General features: G+C 41.8%; 1 protein-coding gene and 1 long non-coding RNA gene across 3 annotated transcripts in view; one reads left to right on the top strand and one right to left on the bottom strand.

Annotated features, from left to right (window-relative positions):
* Positions 1 to 1,764: 1,764 nt before the first annotated feature.
* Positions 1,765 to 3,121, bottom strand: LOC127054421 (uncharacterized). Of its 2 annotated transcripts, XR_007775241.1 has the most exons (5): positions 2,891 to 3,121; positions 2,778 to 2,809; positions 2,616 to 2,664; positions 2,273 to 2,434; positions 1,765 to 2,223 (listed from the first exon to the last, which is right to left on the bottom strand). It is a non-coding gene; the product is annotated as an uncharacterized LOC127054421 (long non-coding RNA). The 2 variants fall into 2 exon arrangements; XR_007775242.1 differs by lacking the exons at positions 2,616 to 2,664; positions 2,778 to 2,809 and having other exon boundaries at positions 2,273 to 2,430; positions 2,887 to 3,121.
* Positions 3,122 to 3,134: 13 nt separating this feature from the next.
* Positions 3,135 to 27,996, top strand: part of LOC127053795 (uncharacterized) — a 93,505-nt gene continuing 68,643 nt past the window's right edge. Inside the window, exons 1-11 of the mRNA XM_050959079.1 lie at positions 3,135 to 5,055; positions 5,742 to 5,807; positions 6,494 to 6,594; positions 7,317 to 7,436; positions 9,712 to 9,821; positions 10,897 to 11,019; positions 11,875 to 11,951; positions 13,878 to 14,095; positions 15,427 to 15,592; positions 17,357 to 17,563; positions 18,226 to 18,387. Coding sequence (XP_050815036.1) covers positions 4,979 to 5,055; positions 5,742 to 5,807; positions 6,494 to 6,594; positions 7,317 to 7,436; positions 9,712 to 9,821; positions 10,897 to 11,019; positions 11,875 to 11,951; positions 13,878 to 14,095; positions 15,427 to 15,592; positions 17,357 to 17,563; positions 18,226 to 18,387 — 1,427 coding nt within the window. The 5' untranslated portion in view covers positions 3,135 to 4,978. The remainder of the gene's footprint in view (positions 5,056 to 5,741; positions 5,808 to 6,493; positions 6,595 to 7,316; positions 7,437 to 9,711; positions 9,822 to 10,896; positions 11,020 to 11,874; positions 11,952 to 13,877; positions 14,096 to 15,426; positions 15,593 to 17,356; positions 17,564 to 18,225; positions 18,388 to 27,996) is intronic.

The raw sequence follows: 27,996 nt of genomic DNA, 5'->3' as shown, positions 1-27,996 counted from the left end.
TATATCTCCTTTGCCAAGTCAGGAGCAGTAACATTTTTCTTTGCTGCTTTATGGACAGGCAAGCAAAATCTAAGCTAGTGCTAGCACCTTTCCATGACAATACACTATTGCAATGCTTCTGTACTTGCATGTATGTTAATCAGAGAAACAGGTGTTTGCGTAGAAATAGCAGCTGCTACAACCTGTTCAAGATTAATTTAGAAAAAGCAGTTGCACAGTAGTTTTAAAAAAGGGGCAACAGTCAGATGGAATTAGCAAGGAATTCTTTATGTAAACTAGAGGCTCTTATTGTTACAGCTTTCCTTATAAGCCATCAGTGTCTGTATCTCTTTACTCTTTTGCCCCACTACAATCCCCATGTGCATGTAGAGCACATTTAGAGCTGAAGCAGGTCATGAATCATGTAAGTGACCTTTATTCACTTAAGTAGTTTGCTGATTTCAAAGGGGGATCTCAGGAATGAAGGTACTATATGCCTGTGTCTTGGCAGGATTGAGCTCTTAAAATACAAAGTTGGTGAGATGAAGAAGGATCCTGTGCTTGCTTTTAGGGTCCCCTGTTTAAAAAATAAAATGTTTAAAATAAATTGAAACCCCTCCTTAAAAAAAAGTTTAAATAGGATTCTGAAAGTGGCATGTTGACCTAGGGTCCTCAGGAGGAGAGGGGTAGCAGGGATGCTGTCTGGGTTGGGTGGAAGTGGTTTTCAGCCTTTTTTTTTTTTTCTTTAATTGTAGACCCCTAAACATTTTCAAACGGAGGTGCATGCCCTTTTGGAAATCTTAAGACAGTCTACAGACCCCCTGGTATCTGTGAACCACAGGTTGAAAACCACTGGCTTACAATGAGCATTCAGCGACTCATTGGCTGAAGAGTCCTAACTGCCGTAGAAACAGCCCAATCCATTTATTTGTTGCCGTGTGAAATAAGGCTCTTAAATTCACACACACTGTGAATGTCAGTATCACTCCCTGTGTAGGCCAGTGAGGTCTCTGAGGAGAGGAGGAATGAGGGGTCTCATGATGTGAGGGATTGTGATGGGGAAAGTTTGGGGAGGGATCTGCTGGAGAGAGTGAGGGGAGGTTTGGGGGGGAAATCTGTGATGGAGGGGATGGGGGAGGCTTTGGGGATCTACTGGAGGGGGTGTGGGGAGGTTTTGGGGGGATCTGTAATGGAGAGGGTGGGAGGAAATTTGGGGGATCTGTAATGGAAGAGGTGGGGAGATCTGGGCTGGTATCTGTGCTGGGGGAATAGTGGGAAGTTTGGGGGATCTGTGGAGGGGAGTATTTGAGTTGGTATCTGTTCTGGAGGAATGGGGAGAAGTTTTGAGGATCTGTGCTGGAGGAGGTGGGAGAGGTTGGGGGGTATCTGTGCTGAAGGGGAGGGGAGTATCTGAGCTGATATCTGTACTGGGGAAATGAGGGGAAGGTTGAGGGATCTGTGCTGGAGGAGATGGGAGAGGTTTGGGGGTGATCTGTGCTGGAGGGCAGTATTGGAGCTGGTGTCTGTGCTAGCGGAATGGGGGGAAATTGGGATATGTGGAGGGGTGGGAGGTTTGGGGGATCTTTGCTGGAGGAGGTTGAAGAGGTTGGGGGGGATCTGTGCTGAAAGGGAGGGGAGTATCTGAGCTTTTATCTGTGCTGCGAGAATGGGGGGGAGTTTGGGGGATCTGTGCTGGTGGGGGAGGCTTCACTGTTAGTCTTTGGGGGAGAAGAGGGATCGTGAGGGTCGCTGGGGAATGTCTCCCCCCCCCATCAGAAGCTGCCCCCCACCCCTCTGTGGGGCGGGGAGGCGCCCAGGGCCGCGGGCCGGCGTGGGCTCGTTGCCAGGTAACGCAGCTGCCCCTCCCGGGCCAGGCTGACGCGGGGAGACCTGGTTCTTGGCAGGGACGCGGACACCGGCAGCGCCGCTCACATCCTGCTGCAGCAGCGTCCGCGGGCGAGGGGGACGGGGCGGAACCGCTGGCTCCCTCCAGGAGCAGGACCAGCCCCCCTCTAAACATCCGCCCAAATACAGCGCGTCTCACCCCCTGCCCGGGCCAAAATTAGCGCCCCCCTCCCCCGTAAGAGATCCCCAGCCTGGGCGTCCCACCTGTCTAACCTCCTCCACACCCCGGCCGGAGCCTCCCACCTACCTACCCCCACCCCCTCCCCCTCCGCCTCCTGAGCCTATTGCCCTCCAGCCTCCCTCCTATCTACCCCCATCCCCCTCCGGCCTCCCACCTACCTACCCCCATCCCCCTCCTGAGCCTATTGCCCTCCAGCCTCCCTTCAACCTACTCCCATCCCCCTCCTGAGCCTATTGCCCTCCAGCCTCCCTTCTACCTACCCCCACCCCCCTCCGGCCTCCCACTTACCTACCCCCATCCCCCTCCTGAGCCTATTGCCCTCCAGCCTCCCTTCTACCTACCCCCATCCCCCTCCGGCCTCCCACCTACCTACCCCCATCCCCCTCCTGAGCCTATTGCCCTCTGGCCTCCCACATACCTACCCCTCCATCCCCCTCTGGCCTTCCTCCTACCTACCCCCATCCCCCTCCTGAGCCTATTGCCCTCCGGCCTCCCTTCAACCTACCCCCATCCCCCTCCAGAGCCTATTGCTCTCCGGTCTCCAACCTACCTACCCTCATCCCCCTCCTGAGCCTATTGCCCTCCAGCCTCCCTTCTACCTACCCCCACCCCCCTCCGGCCTCCCACTTACCTACCCCCATCCCCCTCCTGAGCCTATTGCCCTCCGGCCTCCCACCCATCTACCCCCATCCCCCCCTTGGTGCCCTTCTACCTACACCCATCCCCCTCTGGCCTCCCTCCTACCTACTTTCATCCCCTTCCTGAGCCTATTGCTCTCCAGCTTCCCACTCACCTACCCCTGCCCCCCTCCGGCCTTCCACTTACCTACCCCCATCCTCCTCCTGAGCCTATTGCCCTCCGGCCTCCCTTCTACCTACCCTCATCCCCCTTCGGCCTCCCACCTACCTACCCCCCATCCTCCTCCTGAGCCTATTGCCCTCCGGCCTCCCTCCTACCTACTCCCATCCCCCTCCTGAGCCTATTGCCCTCTGGCCTCCCACCCACCTACCCCCATCCGCCCCTTGGTGCCCTTCTATGTACCCCCATTCCCCTCTGGCCTCCCTCCTACCTACCCCCATCCCCCTCCTGAGTCTATTGCCCTCCAGCCTCCCACTTACCTACCCCCATCCCCCTCCTGAGCCTATTGCCCTGCCTCTGGCCTCCCACCTACTTACCCCCATCCTCCTCAGAACCTATTGCTCCTCTGTTCTCCCACCTACCTACCCCCATTCTCCTCCAGCCTCTCACCTACCTACCCCCATCCTCCTCCAGGGCCTATTGCCCCAACCTCGCTTCCCTCTCCGGAGCCCATTGCCTCTCCAGCCTCCCATCAACCTACCTACCATCCTCCTCTAGAGCCTATGGCCCCTCCAGCCTGCCATTTACCTACCACCCAACCCCCTCCAGAGCCTAGTGCCCCTCCAGCCTCCCATCTACTCACCCTCATCCCCCTCCAGAGCAAGAATGTCCCTGCCCTTCCAGTTCCAGCATCTCATCTACCTTCCCCCATTCCTTCAGAGCAATAGCCCCCAGCTTCTCTTCTGTCTGTTCCCTGTGAAGATCCTTCCTGTTCCTCCAGTTTTCTGTCCATTTTAGCAGTCCCCCAGGAAGGACAACCCTTCCTCCCATCTACCTAATCTCCACTGGCAATAGCAGAGCAAGCACCTCCCTCTTCTTCAAACACATCTCTGAATCTCTGTTTCCTTCCCACTTTTCCACTGCCACTTCCAGGCCTCTCATTGCAGCCACCATTGCTCTATTATATTTTTATCACTCTTTTATAGTTTAATTTAATTGACGGTTGATGATCCCCCTCCCAGCTGGAAGGGGAAGGATTATGCAGGTCACTCCTTGATTGCTTAGAGTGGCAGCTTCTTTGCATTCCAGATCCCTGCTGGCTTGGGGAGCAGGAGGCTGGAAAATGAAAGTTGGATTGAAAAGTATTTACTATCAGGCTATCCTTTCTTCCCCCACCCCACCTCCAATCTTTAGCAGAGGAGTTAAATGGTCAAGAGCAATATGTCTGGGATTGCTCTGTGCCTGAATTTGCCACTGATTGGCTGAGTGACTTTGTGGAAGTCATTTCACCTCTCTGGAGATAACACTTTTCTAACTCATAATAAGAGTGTTGAGATGATTATTTAATGTATTTATATCCTAAGATATAAAATAGTGTATAAGTGTTAAGAGCCCTATGTAATTGAAAACAATTTCTTGGTGATAGCCAGAAACAAATCTACGTTAGCATTACGTGAGATCCTGTTTAAAGGCTGTTGAGAAATTACCGTACCTTTTTTCCTGGATTTTTCTTTTAAGATGACAAAAAGAACTTAAAAGGAATGAAAGAATCTTAAACAGGGATGACTAAAGCCCTAGGCCTGCTAGCTGATCTTTGCAGAGTGGCCATTCAGGTCAAGAGAGTTCCACCTGGGCAGAGAGGTTGGCCCATGTGGTCAGATTGCAGGATGGGGAGTTGGGGAGAGGAGAATGGTTTGGTTAAGGCACAGGACTCAGGTCAGGATACCTTGGTTTTGTGTTTATCTCTGGCACAGACTTCTTATGTGAGATTGGGCAAGACTTGCAGCCTCACTTTTTAAATAGGCCATTGATTTTGAGTGCCTGACACACCTTTGGCCTGATTTTTCAAAGGTGCTGAGCACCTCTAGCTGTCATGCACTTGCTACTGCAATACAAATAATAACATAACTTCTCAAAATTGGACTCAGGTTGAGCACCCACAACTATTTCATTCGGCAGAAAATCCTGTTTTCTCTATGCAAGCTAACATTTTTACTTTTAAATTTCAGATTAACCTTCTATGGGTTAATAACAGAGAGAAAACTACCAGAAATCAGACAGAAACTTCCCAATTATCTGATTAGTTCCACATTTACTGGCTAACAACTTTCCCAGATGGAACTAGACAAATCAATCAGTAGTCCTGTTACTAAAAAGCCTAATGAAGATGCTGCAGTGAGTTGCAGGAAAAGGTGAATTTGATCGCTAGAATCAACATGCAAATTAAGAACATGGTAACATATTCCCATTGTCCTTTTTGGATTGCTGTGAATTTACCTTGAACGAGTATGATTTAACAATGAATCTAACATATTTCTGAGATCTGTATAAAACTGCTAACTTTGTGTAACAGTGAGTGAACATATTTTATCCTGATGATGATGATCTTTTAAATATAATATTTAAATACAGTAATCACGTAGATATGCAAACTGGCTGAAACAGAAACAGCTTAGTTTGTTGTCTTCATGCAACCTCAGTTTGGTTCCTTTTTCTGGCCTTGGATTCTGCAGGGAAGCAGTGGTTGAGAGCACTGTAGAAGCTATAAAACTTCTAAAAGGAAGGAAGCATATTTCTCTGTAATGACTCTTTTGGCTGCTTAAAGAGCAGATTCAGCTCCTAATGATCTCCATCCAGCCTTCCTGGGTCAGAAGTGTTAGAGGACTGGGGTAATATAATAAATGTGGGCTTCTTATGGCAATCATTAACAATTAATAGAGCTGAAAAAATTAATGACAAAAACCTAAGGTGAAAAATCCATTCACAGGGGGATTATTTGTCTCTGGAGTTCCTGGAGGGACCTTGGGTTTCAAAAAATTGAAATGTATTATTTAAATTATCCATTGTTATAACCTAATTCTAATTTGTTTTTGTGAAGATTATCTTTTCTAGATTATATAAATGTATCAGAAGATGACCAGAAATTAAGAGAGACAGTGAAAGTGTACGTATGTATAGAGATGAGGGATGGGCTGGTCCAGTTCCCTGATGAGATACAGGCTTTTTTAGAGGACTTGAACATCCACTGTCTTCTGATGGAGCTTTGGGTACTAAATGCTTCTTAAAATTGGGCCGATAATGCTTTACTTGAACCAGAATGGAGTCTTCAGTCCAATGTTTGATCTTTCCACAAGCCTGGAATGCTTCAAAGGCTCCACAGTGCCCTTGTGGCTAAGACAAATGAATTATGAGCTACAAAGTCCAGTCTCATCCTGCTCTGCTTAGAAGGATTGTGGGTTCCACGATAGGAAGACTAAAGGGAGGGTGAAACAGAAGGCTTTTCAGGGCTCTAACTAAGTGCCAGAGAATATCTCCACCCAAAGAGAAATGAGAATGGATATTTGCAGATATAAGGCCAGAAGGGACCACTGTGGTCCTCTAATGTGACATCCTGCATAACACAGACCATAAAACTTTCCTAAATTAATTATTATTTGAACTAGTGCATATCTTTTAGAAAAAACATCCAATCTTGGTTTTAAAATGGTCAGTGATAGAGAATCTACTACAACCCTTGGTTAAAATGTAGTCCATTACTGACTGCCACATTTTGTTGCCATCTTTTCAGTTATCCTTTGATATCCTGTACAATTGTAAATAGTAAAATAATAATCATTCTTCATATTGCAGAATTGCAGGAAAAGAAGTAACTGCAAAGGCCATTTACTTTCTTACCTTTGGACTCTACTTGGTTAAAAGCTTTACCCAGCAACGATTAGATATAGTAGGAGGTAAGAGGCAGCAAATTCTAGTCAAATAAAAGGGGATAGAGGAACATTTAAATAAAAAGGAAAACCTAAGTCTGACAATATGATGATGGAAAAATATACTGAAGCATTTGGTGTGAGGGAAGTGAATCCGACAGGAGGAAGAGGCCACAGAAATATGGAAAAAGGAGAATTTTACTTTTGTATTAACAAAGTGTATTGCTGGTGTTTAGCCATGCAACTCCCTATAAATGCAGCATTGCTAGCACTTGGCATAACCTCTTGAAAATGGACCTATAGATATAATCCAAGTTTAAATTAAATCTCTGTAAGGTGCCCGTGCAAGATAAAAACAAGCCGTCCACTGATATCTAGTTTGAGGCCTTGGTTTAATACATGCCAATGAAAGCGTTTCTCTTCATAAACATTATGTATAGTAGTAACGACAAAAATGCTATAAATTCAAAAGATTTTTTTGGTTTTGCTTACCTTTAATAGCTGGTTTTAAGTAAATGCCAAGTTCAGTGAAACATTTTAAGGTATAAAACTGAGGTATATTAGTCCAACACTTCTGAACATCCTAAAGATAAATTTGTTCTTCTATCTCACCTCAAATGCTGCTGCTGTATAAATAATGTTTGGGGAAGTTGTTAGTTCAGTAACACAATTGGTATGTTTTGCTCGCACATTCCTAGAATATTTAGCCACAGTCAAGCAGTGAAACTCCTCTTCACAATTCTGTTTAGTGACCTACAACAGCAAGACTAGAAGACTGATCCTCGTGGATGGCAAAGGGTTGTTCAGCTTGGATTTATTTGCTTCTAAGACTGTAGGTGAGAGAGATCTTTATCTGTCAGGCTCAAGAGGTCAGTCTACTTTGAACTCCACAATAGATTAAAGATGTAGCAAATGTCCAAACTCTGTTTTGTAGTCAGGACGTATTTTCCTGGTGTGATCATCTTCCTGTTCATTTTGATTTACGCTCACTTGCCTCCATGTAAAAATCCTTGGGCTGCAGTATACTATTGTATATTCATTACCTACAAGCAGCATATATGAGTAGGCTTTGGTTCCTCTTGGTTTTGTTTGCACATCAGAATTCATAACTGTGGTGGTTGTTGTTGTTGTTGTTTTTTAAACATTTATTGAGGGGACTGGATGGGATCAGGAAATTAGAAATAGGGTAACAGAATATTTTACTTATTAAGTTAACAGTTCAGCCCAGGTTGATAGCAAATGGCCTGAAATTGTTACCATATGATGACTCTTCATTGAAATGAATTGGGAGGCTGAGTTCAGTTTGCAGGGGACAGGTGTCCATCTTTCCCCAGCTACTTCAATTGTCATTAATGGCTCTTTTGACAGTAATTTCAATAGAGACACCATAGATTGGATGGGCCAAAGACACTAAAGAATTCAGTTGTCCGTAGATGTTGACCCTTTGTTGTTGAGGTGCAGTATTGGGGCAGTGTGTAGAAAACTTCCATTGCTGTGTTGTTCATGTTGCACCTATTTTGTAGAAAGAAGACTTCAGTCTCTAGGTTTTTTTAATCTATCACCTTCCATCAGCACTAAAGAAAAATTACAATGTAAAAAGCTTAATAAACATGATTTTTAAAAGTAAATGTCATTAAAATTTCAATATAATTTCCACTGAAAAACAATTTAGTGTCCCTTGTGGCTCTTACAGTTATTATCCTTTATTATGATTATAGTAATAACTCTTAAAATATATCAATATTACAACATAAAACTGATTTATTATAACCCTGAATTTGAAGAGTTTCTTGCCTATTGGGGAAAGTGTTCAGCGATAGTCCACTACTACTTAGTATTGTTATTTATTTGTTTGTTTGTTTGTTTGTATTGCAGTAGTGCCTAGACGGCCCCAGTTAGGATCAGGGTGCTATTATGCTTGATACTTTACAAACACAGAGTAATTTATGGTTTCTGCCCCAACCCTAAGTCATACTTTTCATTTTCTGTTCTTTTTTTGGATGTGACTTCTTTCCTCCCAAGCTAAGTCCTCTTCCCCGTGGATCGAACAATAAACTCACAGGGCAGAATTCTTTAATGCAGTCTACAACTCAGATATGCAATGTGACTCTTGACAGCATATTCTTCGTTCATTCAGTGCATGGAACTTTCATTGGTGTTTATGGGAGCTTTGCCAATGTTAATTAGTGCAGAATAAGCTGGGGCAGCTCCAGGCATCAGCACGCCAAGCGCATGCCTGGGGCGGCAAGCCACGGGGGATGCTCTGCTGGTCCCCGCAAGAGCGACAGGCAGGCTGCCTTCGGCGGCATGCCTGCGGAGGGTCCGCTGGTCCCGCGGCTTCAGTCGACCTCCTGCAGGTGTGCCGCCGAATCCGCAGGACCAGGGACCTCCCAAAGGCAGCCTGCCTGCCGTGTTGGGGTGGCAAAATACCTAGAGCCGCTCCTGAAAATAAGCAATCAAAGCTATGGGAACTGCAGCACGTCTCAGAAAGAATTCAAGCCTTCATAAGAATTTATGTGGCAACAGTGGTTATCAGACTGTCCTGTTACAAGAGATTGTTACTTCACTGCAAGAACTTGCCACAGGATACCATTTGGGAGGAATAGTCTTTTTCAAACCAAAAGATTCATGTTTTTAAATGTCCATGCTATGTGTGCCTGCGAAATGTATATGTTTTTTAGAAACACATATTTGCATTCACAGAAATGGGTATTGTATGTTCAAAGATTGAAATGCATGAGCAAACTTGTAATTTGCATGTGTTTTTTCAGTGATCACCTTTAAACATCCTCAGTTCCAGGTTACCTTATAATGGTATCTGAGACACCATAGTTCCAATCAGATAGGGAGAAGGTAGGGAGGTGGTTTTTTAAAAGTGTAGTCCAGTGTCTGAAAAACAGTAGGAGAAGCCTTGAAAAATACTGATGAAATGTAAATTACATTTTTTGTTTTCTATTTTAAGTAAATTTGCTAAGATAAATAGGATATATATAATATATATAAAGTAGGCAATTTTTCACCTGCGCCAAAATGTTCTACTTTATAAGATAGTCTGTGCTGAAAAAGAACACGAGTGATTTATTAGACATTGTTTCAGTTTGTGTTTTGATTTTGTATTTTTGGGTTTTGTTTTGTTTTTTCTAGTTAAAAGGGAAATGGATTTTCACAAGTACCAATTCAACATAGTGAGAAGCATCACTTACTGTGAAAAATTCAATGTTTACTTTGTACTGAGAAGAGACTATGCACTTAAGGTAAAAGCACCTACTATCTGCTGGGTTTATTTTTTTCAGCTATTTTGATTTTGAGTTTATTGGTGAGCTCTGTTGGCAGTTTAAACTTATTCATGCATGAAGGAGAAGTCTCAAATCCCTTATTTAGGACCATAGTATCTAGTATTCAGGCAGCAAGGGGATAGGGCAGAGTAATTACAGAACATTCAGGATTCCCTCCTCTGATTGTCCAATAGTCCAACCAAAGTTGCTGTTGGAGTAATACAAATTCATTCTGCCCTCACTTTCTATATCTCTTGAGCTGTTTATTTCTGCTCTGCAGTATTTGCACCTCTGCCATTTTAAAATCAAGAGCCCGTGTTCAAGGTGCAAACTCAGTTTATCTGTGCAGCAAAGCTCAGCATTATCACTGTGCCAACAGATTGACCCAGTTGTTTCTCTCATCATAGTTTATTAAACTAGTTCCATTGACATTTAGTATGACATTACACATTGCAAGAAAACAACAGACTCTTAAAGGAGAAAGGGTGGGTGATTTTTGTCTCCACTATTGGCATGGAAAGCAGTACAAGTTTAGTAGAACTACTGTGAGAGAAATACGGCTTTCATCACTTTGTGTGATGAATCTATTTATCTTAGATTAATCTGTCTGTCTAATCTATTTTAAGTATTTTAGGATTCGTGTCATCATAATAGCTGAAAACCAATGGACTAGCTATATATTGATAGAAATACAGCCCAAATTAGCCCAAAAGTGCCTATCTCCATTAAATGCATGTCTCTAATTTTCTCCATCGCTACAGTAAAGTTTACAAAGGGTTAAAAATTATAATTCCTGCCATTTGTGAATTCACAGTGGGGGATGATGCGCATTTATTTGTTGTTTATAATTTAATTTTAAAAATTCAAATAAATAGTCTGTTAATGAGGACAAAGTTTCTGAAAAGTTTTGTACCATATCTTTTGGGGAATTATGTCCTTGCTCTCAAAGGCCTAAGTCTAGAAAGAGGCGACTTCAATGCTTTGCTGGATCAGGGCCTTAATTACCCACAGCCTTTTTGACATGCTTTGTGAACATCACTTTTCTTTTCATAAGGTGTATAATAAGGATTATGAAGAGATCTGCTCAGTAGAGAACGTGGAGTCATGTCTGTTGACACTTATGGTATTCAATCCTGTGAGCGATGAACTCATTACAGGAGGACTCAAAGGCATAAAGGTAAGGGAATACCTCAGATGAGGTTTGAGTTGTCTTGTGCAACATTTTGGAAGCACAGGCATGAATTTAATGTAGGGCAAAGGGAGACTGTATGCCTTGGTGGACTGATGAGGGGAACTTTCACACTTAATTCACTGGTTGGAGCCCAACATTGATCAATAGTGACTGAAGGATGTTACCATCTGATGACTGCTTGGTTGTGCCAATTAATTCTCTAGTGGTCAGATATCCAGATCACAAGAACACTATCATAACTTAGTGGCAGTCTCAGCAGAGTGATCAAGGGTCTGAATGCACTATGGTAACTAAACCTTTCTCACTCCACTAGAGTTGATTTCTTCCAGGATAAAGATCAATTAGATGACTGGGGCTGAAACTTGCATCGCCACCGCCCTTGTTATACTTGTTATGTGTATATATAAGTACAGGTCTATAGACTTATCAGTTCTGCACCTTTCACCAACACTCCATTTACTTTGAAAAGAAAATGAGGAAAAAATATTGTAGATTGGCTGGTTTATTTAGTTTCACTAATAGCTGAGTTGGCGTGATGAACAAAGAGAATAGTCAGTGCAGCTGAGAAGCATTTCTTAAGTGAAGAAATTATCTCGTGATCATAATTTAATTTTTTTCTGTCAAAACAAATTAAAAGTTTCATAAATGTTTTCTCATTAATACTGCTCTTACTTTAGGCTTATGTCTTTTGAAGCATTCAGGTCTGTCAGTATGGAAATAATGGGAGAGCTTAATGGCTTCTTGAAAAGCTTTTGATAGTTGACATTCAGATTTCCAGTTCTCGACTCAAGTACCAAATCAAGCTTGCAAAATTGTCTTTGTATTCTTTTTTTCTTTTAGTTCTGGAAGTTTAAAGAAACAGAGAGTACAGATTACTCTGATGCAGTTCACATGTCCAATTACAAGCTGTTCCCCAGGTAAACAGATATTAATTATTTGAGTTTAGAAAGTGACTGTGTACATGGGTTCTCACAACAAATTATTTGGTGGCCTCAGACTGCGGCCACCAATTCTTGCTGGTGGCCCCACTGACACTTTTTCCTAAAATGCTTAATTTCCTAAAATACTTAGTTAACTTTAGGAAAAACAAATAAATATGCACATATACACATCAAAATCATTATAATTAATTTATGTAGGATTTTTTTGTGTATTTGGTTTTTTGTTTTTTTTTGCTGACTCAATAATAAAAATAGTGCTCTGAAAAGTGATATTTGTATGGTTGTTAATATAATTTCTCACAGCAGACTTACTAGCTAGCTGAGAGTCTGTGAAAAGTGATATTAACAAACATACAAGAATCACTTTTCACAGCCTCCCAGCTAGCTAGTAAGTCTGCTGTGAAAAGTGACACTTGCATGTGTGTTAATATCACTTTTCTCAGCAAGCTCCAGGACAAACTATTGTATATCTTCGTTGTGAAAGCTTTTATAATGTTAATATAACTTCTTATTAATGGTTGTACATTATGAATGTTTATAGACACATACACTGCATATCTGGAAGTAATAGCTGTGTGATTTCTATTCAAAACCTTGTGCTAAGGGAGTTTATCATGCACTTTTGAATGCCTCACCTGCACTCTGCCCACTAATCCATCTCCCCTGTATTTATTCCAACATTCTCAAACTCTAAGTAGCTTCATCCAGCAGGTTACATGTGGGTTTTTGTTTTGTTTTGTTTTGTTTTGTTTTGTTTTGTTTTTTTCCCAAATCATCCTGCCAGAAAAATATTTCCCCTTCTCCTCCCAAGTGTGAAATTCCTCAAACTCCACCCCCGCCATGTGCTTCCAAAAATTACACTGGTCCGAGGCCCAGGACAAGTAAATTCTATCCTGGGCCAGTGTCAGCTTTTCTATGTATATAAACATCTAATTTTACAATCCGTTTACATATGGCATTGAGAACTAGAAACAGTAGCTTTATACCTTTGGAAAGTAAATATTCACAGGTTCTCGATGGGATCAAGGACTAGCTTCTAGTCCTGGGAAACTGAGATCTTGCACTTTCAATTTGTGTAATTTTTATGTAGAAGAATGTATTTAGGATGGTTTCAGGGCTCTTTCTGAACCCAGTAGACTTGGACTTATTATAAGTAAGGCTTTTGTCTTTACAGCAGTGGCGGGCAAGCTGCGTCCCGCGGACCACACACAGCCCGTCAGGGCAAGCCGCTGGCAGGCCACCAGACCATTTGTTTACATTTTCATGGCTGCCCAGAGCTCCTAATGGCCATGGCCAGGCCCGCGCTGCTTCTGGCAGCTCCCATTGGCCAGGAACGGTGAACCATGGCCATTGGGAGCTGCGGGCAGCTGTGCAAATATAAACAAACAGTCTGGCGACCCACCAGCAGCTTGCCGTGACAGGCCGCAGGTTGCCCACCACTGCTTTGCATGCAGAATCATACAAAAATAACCACTGTGATCTTTTAAAAATATTTTTATGTAAACATATTTAGCCTGGGATGGTATACTATAAAAGTTTTATTGGCATTTGTTTGGGATAATCAGACTTGCTTACCAGTAGTAAATCCATGAGTTAGTTATGTGCCATGCCAAACAAATGTCAACAAAACCTTTAAAACACACCATTATATGTTCCCAATCTAGTGTATGTGATGATTAGACAATTTTTTGAACACTATAATCAATTGAAACGTGCTCATTACCAGCTTCTAGGAAACCATGCTTTTTTAAAAAATAAAATATATCCAGCAGCTTTCATAAAATGAACTGTGTAGTCCTGTAGTATGCAAAAAACTTCACAAACCAAATGACTATCATCTTATTTAAATGTGTACAGTAGTGTTGCCATATCTTAATCATGTTTTGTTTTGTTTTAATATAGTGCAGAATTCCCACACATGAGGCAAATCTGGTGTACAAATATGGAGTTTGATGTCAATATGCAAAGACTTTATTGCTTTTCTAATTGCGATCTCTTCTGCTATGATACCAAAGGGAATATACTGTTTCAGCTAACCAATGCCCACCGAAGTACCATTCTCTCCTGCGTCTATTCATCATACTCCAATGCTTTGCTTACCTCCTCCAGGGACTCTGAAAGTAAGGGGGCACACAGGAACAAAGCATCTGAGCCTATGTTCTTTGTTTCTTAGTACTTTATCATATATTTTTAATGAGACAACAATGCTAATATTTTAAAACAGCAGTAGTGCTTCAGTGTATAGATGACGTTCTAATTCTAAACTTAACTACAGCAATTCTTGCTCCCACATTTGAAGTCATGAAGGAAATTTTCCGTAGGCCATATTGGCAGAGAGTCTAGTAGTTATTGCCTCTCTGGGGAACATAAAATCTGGGCTACGTGTTCTGTCACATAATCGATTTCTTGTAGTAACAGGTGCAGAAATTAATGGACCTCACTCTTACCTAGCATCATCCTCTGTGTTTCTCTGAATTTTCATAAATAGAAATGTTATCTGCTAACATTTGAACCCAAACACAAATCTCAACATATAAAGTGTGACTTCTTTATGAATGTAGATCTGCTAGACTTTTCAAAAAAGTTCAGCAGATGAATGGCTTATCCATTATTTATTAATATTTAATCTCCCAAAAATATCTTCGCATTATCCTGAACTGAATCCAGGAATCACTTTCTGGGATAATGGCAAGGTGCTGAGCACATCCTAAAAGATGCAAAATGCCTTCAGCTTCATGGTATGGAAGGACGTGGTCCTTTGAAGGATTGGGCCCAACTGTACGTCCTGTCAACCTAAATTTTGAAGTAGCAATTCCGCTAAGCAGTAGTGTTTTTCATTCATCATCTTACCAACTGTATAAGATATCTTTTTTTTTATTTAACTATTTTCTATCAGGAATTATTTTCTATCAGGAACCATTCTTTCTTTTGAAAATATATGGCCCTCAAGGGAATAAGCAGGCACATTCTGAATGGTAATTGATAACATTACTTTCCAGACTTTATAGTCTTTTCCAAGTAAAGAAGCATCTAGCCTCCTTTACAGTACCCTAGCTAAAGCATGAGAAAATGCCCAACCACTCTGTTTTGATTTTCTCATGATAATTACTAGGAAAATCAGGAATGCTCATGAAGAAAAGGAGTAAAGTCATGAATGTTTTATCAAAAACACTGAAATCATAGTGTTCGTTACTCTCATGAATTGACTTCCTTCGTTAACTAAGTGCATTTCCTCACAGTGCAGTATATCATTAGCACTTGGGAGAGAAAATACAGTATTAGCTCAAAAGCAAAATTACAGTTTTAGTGGGGTAGTTTAAAGAATAATCAGGTTTTTGGTGTTGTCCTCAGTAAAATAACCAGAGAGAAAGAAGTGTAGTTTATTTTGTCGTCTTCATAATTTAATTCTCATTTATTTACTGATTGATGGTTATTGTTTTATTTTAACCAGTAAAATCTTGGAATGACCAGGGCTGTTTGTTGCATGTGTTTCATGGCCATGCGAGGTCTGTCACGCACCTCCTCCTCCATCCAAACACTTTGTCTTTATTTATCTCTGGATCTTTGGATGGGACAGTGAAACTCTGGTCCCTGGATACAATGGAGCTGTTTTACAGGTACTTAAAAAGGTCATACCATTTATGTAAGTTTCACTGCTTACAAATCATGAAATATAATCAAGTTAAAATGAATTTCTAGCATTAGAATTTGCAGCATTTTATGGTATGTTGGATGAATTTCAAAGGATAAATGGTGAATCTTTAAGGAGTAAGATAACTATCTTTGTAGATTATATACCTCTAAGGATATTGCCATAGTTTGGCTCTATTTTCCAATTCTTTTGGTGCTGAACCTGTGAGGAGTTGAGGGTACTCAAAACTTGCAAGAGGTGCTCACCATCTCATAGCAACAGGGCCCAGATCCTCAAAGGTATTTAAGCAGTTAACTCTAATGGATTTAATTTCAGTGGGAGTTAGGCACCTTAAATATCTTTGAGGATCTAAGCCCAGGTGCTCTTCCATAAGGCAAGAAACCCCGCTAAATAGAAAGTTATGTATCTCAGCTGTTCTCATCTCATTAGATGGTGACGATTTCTTCAGCACAGCTTCTGTTTAGAGCTGTGCAAATAATGGATTTTTCAGTTCACTAGCAATTTAGGTGAAACCCAAACCAAAACGTTTTGTTTAGATTTTGAGCATTTAATACCTTTTGAATTTTTTTAAATACAATTAATGGAAAATTCAAAACAAAAAGTCATTTGGTGAGTAAAGTTAAACACATGCATAAGTATTTGCAGCGCAGGCCTTATTCATTAAAGGAACAGTTCACTTTTAATAGTTCTACTATAATTCTATGAGTATTTATACAAGAGCTGTGGTGGGCAAGAAGTGTTTATAAAGAAAAAATAAGATGCACAGTTCATGGACTTGTATTTTGTTATATGATTATGAATAAATAAATCTTCATCTCTTAATAAATGTTAGAAGTGTGGCTTTTCCCAAGGCATAAATAATTTATACAGCTCTGAGTCTGCTTTGAGGTACTGGCCCTGTAGTTGCATGGCTCCATACCATATAACTGATTTTTAAGGAGATCTTCACATCAATGACTTGAAGTCAGGGATCGGCAACCTTTGGCACATGGCCCATCAGGGAAATCTGCTGGCAGGCTGGGACAGTTTGTTTACCTGCAGCGTCCACAAGTTTGGCTGATTGCAGCTCCCACTGGCCGCAGTTTGCCATTCCACACTAATGGGGGCTGCGGGAAGAAGTGGCCAGCACATCCTTCAGCCCGCGCCCCCATTGGCCTGGAACGGCGAGCCACGGCCAGTGGGAGCTGCGATTGGCCGAACCTGCGGACACAGCAGGTAAACAAACTGTCCCGGCCTGCCAGCGGATTTCCCTGATGGACCATGTGCCAAAGGTTGCTGATCCCTGTGGTAAGTGATTCAATAAAATACATCATTTTTACTAATTTCTAAGGGGCTATCATAAGATCTAGAAAAGGAGGTTGTGTCCTCTTGAGTATTATAATTTCCAGTAACATTTTTATGTAACCTGCAGGAATTAGCACAGTATTTACTTATCATATAAGTGCATGGTCGTTCCATATCTTTGTGGCATGCAAAACAGATTCACCAAGGTCACTAATGCAGTCATTGTTGACTGGAACTGGTTACAGGGTTTTTTCTCCCTGAGTTCCCCAGGGAATTAGCAGAATTTGAGTATGGTGTGAAGAATTCTTTTTAGCTGAACATGGTCGACATTGAAAAATGTCCCATGTAGTTTAACTTGGACTCTAATGTAATTGATGTAACTTGCTGCTGACTTACTTTAATTCATGATTTTCTGTGGCTTGTGGGGATTTTATCTTTCGTTTAGTTTATCGTTGTTCACTGAAGGAATTGTTTGGATGGGCCTGACTGAGGATAAGTTGCTGTACTGCTCTTCTGCCCGCAATCTTCATGTGTATGATTTGAACTATTTTACCAAATTCTGGACTCATGTCAGCAGTCAGATTAAGGCACTGTCCCTCTGTGGTGCCAATGGGAAATCCAGCAGGGTGGTAGCTATGGGTTCTGATAACAGGTATGTGTGACTACATGTGCTAATGAAAGTTTGAGGTGGTTCGGATCCAGGTTTTTGGTTGGATTTCATCTCCACTGGTAGTAATAAACTTGCAATAGAAAAACAGTAAAGTGTGTGTATTAATAAACACCACATTCAACCATATGAAAGGGTTTTACCTGCCGTCTGTTAAAACTGTAAAGTAACAAACTAATCAAATAGAGAAGACATCTGCTTGCTTGACTCAATATGGGTTACATATTTTCATTTGAGATTTGTTATATCAGTCGAAATAAATACCTGTGTGACATTCTTAATGAAAATCGCGCACACACAAAAAAAGTATCAGTGTTCTCCAGATTGTGCAAACTGAGCAGAGCAGCGTACCTGCCCATATTTATAACATTCACATTTTGGCATTACTGGAAAAAATAGCACCACAACTTTTAACAACATTGAAGTGCATTAACATATGAGAGCTTTTAACATAGAGTGAGTGGAAAAATCATGGTATTTTTCACTTTAAAATAACAGGGCCCATCCATTTAAAAGGGGATGTTTGCATGGGACATTAAAGTTCTTATGGGATGATGAATTGAAGTGTCATCCCTGTCTCTTGATTAAACAACAACACTGCGTTAACCTTTTCCTTTTACTACTTTCATCTGTTTTTCTTTCCTAAGTTTACGAATTTTCTCTCTGCATAATGGGACAAAGTTATGTACCGTGCTGCCGCCTCCCTATCCTTCTCCACTCCAGTCAGTTCTCAGCTTTGCCTATAATCGAACCAATGGAACAATTTACTTCCTCCTGACTTCTTGGGATATATGGGTCTACACAGCGAGGTACTACATCCATTTTGCTAAGCATTTACTGCTTTCTAGCCTGTCTTTATTGCCTACTTTTCTCACTCTGTGGTATTTGGATTTTTTGTTTGTTTTTCTTTTCATTACAATAGATGGGTAGGATGTTTTGGTATTAGGTGAAGACAGAGTGTATTCTTGAAAATGTTCAAAGTGTTTTACAAATCTTGATATTAATGAATATTGGGTGGGTAGATCAGTATTATTACTGCCCGTTTTCCAGATTGCAAAAGTGAGGCCCAAAGAGGCAAAGTAACTAGACAGATCACACAGAAAATCTGGCAGAGCTGCTTATAGAACCCAGATTTCCCAACTCCTCAGGCTATTTTTATGATTAATGCATTTCTTCATATTTGAATCACTGTTCTTACAACAGCTACTTAATCCTGACAGTCCCCTGTGAGAGAGGTAACTAGAAACACCCCCACAGAGGGAGACACTGAGGCTACACCTACAGTTGGAGCTGGGGATGAGATTCCCAGCCTTTGTAGATGTACTTGCTCTAGCACTGCTCAAGATAGTGCACTAAAAATAGCAGTGTAGCTGGGGAAGCACAGGTAGCGGTAAGTGGCGGCGTGGTCTAGATGTAGCCTGCAGTGGGGCATAATTGTCAGTGTTGGGATTGTAATACGAGAGTTCCTGGCTTCAAGTCTTGTCCACGCTGCTTCTTGTTTGCAAGAATTCTCTTTTTCTCCCACAGCCCCATTTCCTTATCAGCAAAACCTGTTTCTGGTGAATTAGTATGAAAGCCTCAACTTCTTTAAATGTGTTGTAAGTCCTGGTAGTGTGAACCTCATTTTACAGAGAAATTATTCTGTAAAAACCATGATTTCACTATAAAGGGGATGTACTGCACTATCCCTGTGTTTCCTTTCCTACCACTGCTTGAAAACCAAGGCATTTATGTGTAATATACGTTTTTCTCCTTTCTAATGATGCTGCTTCCCCTGCCTGCCTTGATTATAACTTTTGTCAGCAAACTTTTTGTCAGTCAGGGTGTGAAAAAGCGCCCCCTTGGCTGACATAAGTTCTGACAAAACTCATGTGAACAGCTCTGTGTTGGTGGAAGACACTCTCCTGGTGATATAGCTACTGCCGCTCGTTACAGGTGGTTTAGTTATGCCATCAGGAGAGCTCTCTCCTGCCAGCATAGAACAGCCACATGGGAGACCTTACAGAGGTACAGTTGTGCCACTGTAAAGTCCCTAATGTAGATGTAGCCTTAACTGAATGCAAGAGAAGCGGGAAAGGAGAAAGATTCAGCTAAAGAAAAAGGAGTAGAAATGTACATTTTAATTTTAATAGGGCTTTGCTTACCAATTGGAACTGTTTAAAGTTAAGGTTTTGTCAACACTGTACTGTCATCTTTAAAATTTTGTCACTCGGGTGTAAAAAAAACCACTGCCCTGAACAACAAAAATGTTAACGACAAAATTTCTGCAGTTGCCACATTTTCCTCCCAGTAATTCCACCTGCCAAGTAACACCCTACTGTCTGATTGGTGTTTGCAACTATGAGTGTGCAGTTTTTTTACCTTGTATTGCTGTAGGGCCTAGAGGCCCTGACGAGGGCATTGTACAGAGAGAGTTTATAATCAAGGATTGTGTCAAGATGCCATAGGCAAATAAACAGCAAAACAGATTTGGAGCTGAGTGGGGGACAAGGGAACAGGAAAGAGAGATGCATTTGCATAACCAGCCTGACCAGGTGCAAATACTGGTGTGAGCATTTTTAAATATAAATTTTGTTTCAATTAATGTCTTGCAAAACCTGAAGCTGGCTTGAGGCAGGCTAAAAAGTTGGCTTGTTTGCTTTTGCCTCCCCATTTATCCCATTCTTACCTCTCTCAAAATTTGGTCTTTTCGTTACTAGTGACTATACCCCATTTTCGTCATTTGAAGGGACACAACAGGCAGCATGATCAGATAGCCTATGGATTTCAATTAATAAACGTCTTCATAAATTTTGTTTCCTATATAATTTTAATTAATAAAGTGATTTTTTTCTGCTACTTTTCACTTTGTTCCACATTGGAGCTGACTGAATAGCAGACCATAATAATCTGAGGCCAGGCAAACCCTGGAGACAGAGACAGACAAATCCATTGTCTACTTTAAATCGCCAATGAGCAAAATGTGGAAGAGACCACACTTAAGGCAGAAACTGTAGGCCTGACTTATTATCACAATATAGAATGGAGCTGTTGTTTGTGCTTTCTTTCCCCACCACATTAAGCCCCCGTTCCCCTTTCAGCTCTGAGAACTATTGTTGTGGCATCTTAACTCTGGCCAGGAAATCATTGCTTCGAACAATGTGCTCAGCGAGTTGCAAAATTTCAGTTAAAATATCAGCCAAGCGATTTATGGGTTTATCCGTCCTTAATGCCCAATGATCAGTTTGGATTAATACTTTGGAAATTTTTATCCCTGCCAATTGGGTGAGCTGAACAACTGGCATGCAGGCATTTTGAAGAATACAGGAGACCAGGTTTCTGATTTTGTGATGAAGTGGGACATTTTAAGGAATGGACCCTCTCAGTTGAAAACAAATTTGCCAGTCTTCTACAAGATAAATTATAACAATCTGACATTTCTATTGGGATCTTTGGGCATGAAAGATGCAAAGGGTTTTATAAGCTTAAAAACACACAAACATCTACCATCTAAGGCAGTGGTTCTCAAACTTTTGTGCTGGTGACCCCTTTCACATAGCAAGCCTCTGAGTGTGACCCCCCTCCCCTTATAAATTAAAAATACTTTTAAATGTATTTAATACCATTATAAATGCTGGAAGCAAAGCGGGGTTTGGGGTGGAGCCTAACAGTTTGCAACCCCCTATGTAATAATCTCGTGACCCCTGAGGGATCCCGACCCCCAGTTTGAGAACTCCTGATCTAAGGTGAAGAGCAGAACCATATAACCTCAAAAACAACATTGTGTGGTAATTTAAGGCAGGAAGTGAAGAAGGATAATATATTCAGCTGAAATCCTGAAGGGAATTTAGGTCAGTAGAACCTTAGCCAGAATGTGGTTAGGACACCAAGGCTAACAATCCTATTCTTGAGAACAAGTGCAATGTGATCTTTAATAACAATGACAGTCAGGACCAAAAGAAGCCTATGATGCTAAGTGTATTGTTGGTATCTTGTAATTACAATGTATATACAGTCTGGAGGTTTTTAACTATAAACATTGGGTGCATTATAAAAGACGAATTAAACTTTTTTTAAAAAAGAACAGTCACCAAGGTAATTTCCCTGCTAGCCAGAACCAGTTTAAGGAATTTGTCACAGTTTTAATACCCAGTAGCTGTCCTAAATACTTGTTAAGTAGGCTGCCCTTGACAGAGGGCATGGCTACACTTGCAGAGTGCTTTGAGTTAAACCAGCCTTCGTAGAGTGCAGGAGGGAAAGCGCTGCAATCTGTCCACACTGACAGCTTCAAGTGCACTGGCATGGTCACATTTGCAGCACTTGCAGCAGCATTAGGAGTGGTGCATTATGGGCAGCTATCCCAGCATGCAAGTGACTGCAATGTGCTTTTTAAATGGGAGGAGTGAGGTGCACTCCAGTGGGGTGCAGCAAATGTTATTCGTCTCACCAAGGTGGAGTACCAGCAGCGCTGTAGCCACGGAGTCAGAGCGCTATACGTGCCTTGCCAGTGTGGATGGGGAGTGAGCTAGTGCACCCGGGGCTCCTTTATTGTGCTGTAACTCGCAAGTGTAGCCAAGTCCTAATACTCTAATGAAAGACAGGCAGCCAGGGTCAAGGAATAACAACAGGAAAGTGATAAGGCCATGGGGGCTTAACTAATTTTGACAGAGTATTGTCCCTTTCTCACCTAGAAGTGAGAGTCTAATGTACATACTGGACAGTGGAGTGGAAAGTTAAGGATAAAATGAGGGGAAGAGTAAAAACAGCATAAGAGGTAAGAAAAGAACAAAACAAGTGCTGATGCATTTGCCTCAAGACCAACGTGCTAGTGTATATCTGAAAGCTGGTAGAACTTGGTCCTTATTGTCTCTGACTGTTTTATGCTTGAGACCCTTAGATGAAATAAGAACAAAATATTATAAAAGTGTGATTCTACTCTGGAAAGGGATTTTATAAATAATTGGGTACATGTTTAGTGTCTCTCATGGTATGTCTGTGCTGCAGTCAGAGGTTTGAGTGCAGCACGTGTAGACATACATGAGCTAGTTTTCAGGTACCAATAGCAGTGATGTTATGACAGCATGGACTTCAGTGCTAGCTAGCCACTCAAGTGATTACCCAGGTATAGCCTGTGACCCGGGGTGCCTGAGGCAGCCCTCGCTAGAAATGCCAAGGTCAGGGCAGGCTGCAAAAGGGAGAGCAGATACTCCCAGGACTGGTGGGTAACACTGAAGTTAAGCCTCCCAAACAGTCACAAACTGTTCCTCTGTTATCAAGAAGCAAAAAAAGAAATCACATAGCCCCCTTTATTGCATTCCAGTCTCTGGCTCCCAATCAGCACCTAGGTCCAGTACAGTTATTTTAAACTCTGCTCACATATACAGAATGTTCTTCTGACCCCAAAGGGTCAGCCACATCACCAGGTCTGTATAGGTTTGGATCTTACCCAAAATACCACGCTGCCAGCTAATCCTTTAGTGTCTAAAACTAAAGGTTTATGATCAAGGGAAAGAAAGAACAAGAAGAGAAATGTTAAGTGGTAACACAGTCACACACATACAAAAACTTCAAAGTCCACATATTAGGTTCCTAGCTGTACTGGTGGTTTGCTGGCGTGACAGTCCCTCGGGAATACGTCCACCGTTTGGATGGGTCATTCAGTCCTTTATTCAAAGCTTCCGTTTGTAGCAAAGTTCCTCCAGAGGTAAGAAGCAGGACTGAAGACAAAATGGAGAAGATGCAGCTGCCTTGTATAGTCTTTTGCCACACGACCTGTGCTTCCTTTGTTTCCCACACAAGCGGCCCAGCACATGGCTTGGAAGCCTTTTCTGTATCCTTTGCCATCTCTCAATGCATCAATTGTATATGATGGTCCTTAATGGGCCATCAAGCAGGCTAGGCAGATCTGATGCCAAACTGTTTGGGGGTGTCACCCAGAAGCATAGCACAAGTTTTGTAATATGGACATAGATATGTATCTATAACCCAACATACCAATGTGATACAAACATATAAATGAGATTATCATATTTGGCAAACTATAACATTTTTGCAGATATCTTACATGGCCTGTCTGCCACAACTCATTGCAATTTTACAATATTAATATTCATAATATCCTCAAGTGTCCTCCGGAATCCATGCAGCATCACATAGCCTATGCAGAAGCCCAGGCTGCCATGGCTTCACTGCTAATGGTACCTGAGCTAATTATATTAAAGCTAACTCAGGTATGCCTAAACATACTGCAGTCATATCCCATGACTGCAGAGTAAATGTACCCTCAGTGCCTCTATTAAATCTGTTCAGTTTCCAAATAAAAAGTTGGGCCTGCAAGCGTGATCTTTGGTCTGAAAGTGTAGCTCAGTTCCTTAGGGCTTGTACTCATTGCCGGTAATAAAGATTGTGCAGGCAGAATATGACCTTGCACTTGAAACACAATTAATAATTCTATTGATGGTTCATGAGATATAGAATCCAGCTCACGGCTGTGTTGGCTCTGCACTGCTGATTTGAGCAAAAGGTATTACTCACTTTAGTGACAAAAATAACGTTTTATGTATAATATTGAATACAAACAAGGAACAGATCTTCTTTCAGAACTGCACTTAAAGTGTGCAGTACAAACCTCTGCCTATAAATCATCCATGTAGCTGAAAGCATTTAAGTACTTTTTTTCTAACAAACAATGGTGGGACAGTGCTCCATGTGGGCAATAGATGAATTAGAGTTATTCTCCCTCCCTGCATTTCCAGCATCAGTAGGAGAGCTTTTATAATAATCCCTTTGCTGCTAGAGGTTATGAAATCCGGAGCTAATAAAGGAGTCCCATCACAGATTTATGTGGATAAATGACATGTTAATTTTGCAATTAGGTATGTTCGGTAAGAACCGGCACATTATCCTGATTTAATAGATGAGCAGGGACAGAGATACAGACATTAATCATTGTTCCTCATCGCAGACATTGATTTGCTTACGCATGAGATTCTAGCACACTTGGCCAAACCTGACTATTCTGCTCCTTTCTCTAACTTTGTGATTAGGTGAGTGGGAAATGGCATGTTGTTTTGCAGCTCTCCCCACAGCTCAGTGACTAGGTGTTGCGTACTACTGATTATAGAGATACAGGGTGTCCCGTTGTGCAATCAGTCTCTTTGCCTTTTTAAAGCTGCATTTCCATAATATTTAAAACCAAGAACTACATACACAGAATAGGTCTGATACTTCTGGGCATCATGACATTTCCCCTTCAGTAGCATTCAGTACAAGATACTTTTTCTTATTTATTGTTTGTATTACAGCGCCAGCTAGAGGCCTCAGTGGCGCTTAGCACCCCATTGTGCTAGGTTCTGTACATATGTAGTTTGTCAGTCCATGCCCGGAAGAGTTTACAATCGAAATAGAGAAAACAGACAAAGAAGGGGAGTGGGAAGGAAGTTTAATATTACCATTTTATAGATGGGGAACTGAGGCACAGAGAAATTAAGTTGGCTGAGTCACTCAGGAAGGCTTCAGTTTCTAGAATGATTCCAGTAGAATGAAAACTCCTATAAGAGAGTTTGGGTTTTATTTTTGAATCAATGGGATCGCACACAAAATGGTGCAGATCTAGACTTGCGTCCTGTTACGTAGCAGGTCAATGACTTTGTGCATTAATATATAATTTGTGTCATTTTTCTTTTCTGTGCTGGAATGAGTGTTCAAGGCATAGGACATGGATTCCATGTCAGCCAGGCATGTAGGACCGGCGCTAGGGGTTTTAGCGCCCTAGGCATGCGGCAATTTCACCGCCCCACACACTGGTCCTGCAGCTCCGGTGAAGCTGCCGCAGTCGTGGCTGCGGGAGGTTCACTGGAGCTGTGCAAGCAGCCGACCATCCACCCGCAGCCACGACTGCGGCAGCTCCACCAGAGCCGCGGACCAGGGGACCCTCCGCAGGCACGACTGCTGTAGGTCCACTGGAGTCGCGTGCCGCCCCCTCTGGCAAAACGACGCCCACCAATAATCCTGGCGCCGTAGGCGATTGCCTAGGCCGCCTAAATGGAAGCGCCGGCCCTGCAGGCATGGCAAGAGGCCATCACCTCCCTGAGAATGGAGCTCAAGACAACACATCAGCCCAAATAGGGTTTATGGGGTTTTACCCAGCCTTTTTTTTTTTCTGTGCCATTTTTTTTTTTTTTTTTTTTTTTTTTTTTTTACTTTCTTGGTGTGCTGTTTTAAAACTTTGAGAATGCTGTGACCTGCAGCTCTCCTTACTCGGTTCCTATCCCCAACACACAAACAGTTCTGCTTAGTCCTCTGTCTGTCCATTTCAGTTGTGACCTATGTACTGCCACTCCATTCCTGAACCTATCTTGAGTGATACTCAGACTAGACTTGTGGTGGGAGGGGATTGTGCTGTGGGAAAACATCCACTATAGGATGAGATCATCAAACATATTTCTTTGGTGATTTACACCAGGATTTCTGTATCTCCAGAAATGAAAACAGTGCATTAACCCCCAGCCTCCTCTTACACCTAGTTCTCCTCCGGGTTTAGTCTAAATTTCCCCTGAAATGGCCCTTACAAAATACAATTTAAAATTTCAGGTGTTCTGTGGGGATGGAGAGTTTCATGTTGTTTCTAGTCATTTCTCATCTACCAGTAGGCTAGTAGTCATGTTGTGAAGCTTTGAAGATGCACAAATGCATAAAGTGTTTGGGGTGGGAGGAGATGCAGGGTCCCCAAAGCTCTGAAATGGAGAGGTGAGGAACTATATAGTCATGTGTGTTTATACAGCACCTATCATTAGTGAGGGTTCTGATCCCGATTAGGGCATCTGAGCACTACTGTAATGTACATATTAAATACTAGGGCTGTCAAGCAATTAAAAAAAATAATCGTGATTAATTGCACTGTTAAACAATAATAGAATACCATTTATTTAAATGTTGTTTTCTACATTTTCAAATATAATGATTTCAATTACAACACAGAATACAAAGTGCATAGTGCTCACTTTATATTATTTTTATTACAAATATTTGTACTGTAAAAAACAAAAGAAATAATATTTTTCAATTCACCCAATACAAGTACTGTAGTGCATTCTCTTTATCATGAAAGTCGAACTTACAAATGTAGAATTATGTACAAAAAAAACTGCATTCAAAAATAAAACAATGTAAAACTTTAGAGCCTATAAGTCCAATCAGGCCTACTTCTTGTTCAGCCAATCGCTCAGGCAAGCAAGTTTGTTTACATTTGCAGAAGATAATGCTGCCTGTTCTTGTTTATAATGTCACCTGAAAGTGAGGACAGGCATTTGCATGGCATTGTTGTAGCCAGCATCACAAGATATTTACATGCCAGATGTGCTAAAGATTCATATGTCCCTTGATGCTTCAACCACCATTCCAGAGGACATGCATCCATGCTGATGATGGGTTCTGCTTGACAATGATCTAAAGCAGTGCAAACTGACGCATGTTCATTTTGATCATCTGAGTCAGATGCCACCAGCAGAAGGTTGATTTTTTTTTTTTTTTTTTTTTTTTTTTTGTGGTGGTGGTTTGGGTTCTGTAGTTTCCTCATGAGAGTGTTGCTCTTTTAAGACTTCTGAAAGCAGGCTCCATACCTCATCCGTCTCAGATTTTGGAAGGCACTTCAGATTCTTAAGTCTTGGGTTGAGTGCTGTAGCTATCTTTAGAAATTTCACATTGGAACCTTCTTTGCATTTTGTCAAATTTGCAGTGAAAATGTTCTTTAAATGAACAACATGAGCTGGGTCATCATCCAATATTGCTATAACATGAAATATATGGCAGAATGTGGGTAAAACAGAGCAGGAGACATACAATTCTCCCCCAAGGAGTTCAGTAACAAATTTAATTAATGCATTTTTTTAACGAGCATGAGTTAGCTATGATTAATCAACAACTCTATTAAATAACTAATACTCAGAGATTGTTCCAGTGTAGCAATAGCTAATTTTCTTCCTGGGCTCTGAAAACATCACCTAATAATCTTCCCATTTGCAGATTACTTGAGACGCCAGGGACCGTTCTGGGATAGCTGACAAACCCAGGTGTCTTGCTTTGAAAATATAAAGAGCGATGTATGGGTTAGGTATTCTCACCATCCATGTTGTACTAGCTAAATCACATGATTTCCCAAACTATTAACAGTGATAAATGTTGACAGTTGTAGTATACAAACACCAAGGAAGAAGAGGAATTATTTAGGGTGGCATAAGCAGGGCAGGCTCCTGGCTTTTTGCTGCCCCAAGTGGCGGGGGCGGGGGAAGCTGCGATCAGCAGTACTTTGGCGGCAGCTCCACCACACCACTTCCTTCTTCGGCTGCAAGTCCTTCCCTCCAAGAGGGACCGAGGGACCCGCCGCCGAAGAGCCCAACGTGCCACCCCTTCCCCTTGGCCACCCCAAGCACCGGCTTGCT

Source organism: Gopherus flavomarginatus, chromosome 6 (assembly GCF_025201925.1).
Source record: "Gopherus flavomarginatus isolate rGopFla2 chromosome 6, rGopFla2.mat.asm, whole genome shotgun sequence".
Taxonomy (NCBI): Eukaryota; Metazoa; Chordata; order Testudines; family Testudinidae; genus Gopherus; species Gopherus flavomarginatus.
The sequence above is the reverse complement of the archived record's forward strand: the minus strand, read 5'-3'. Positions and strand labels throughout refer to the sequence as shown.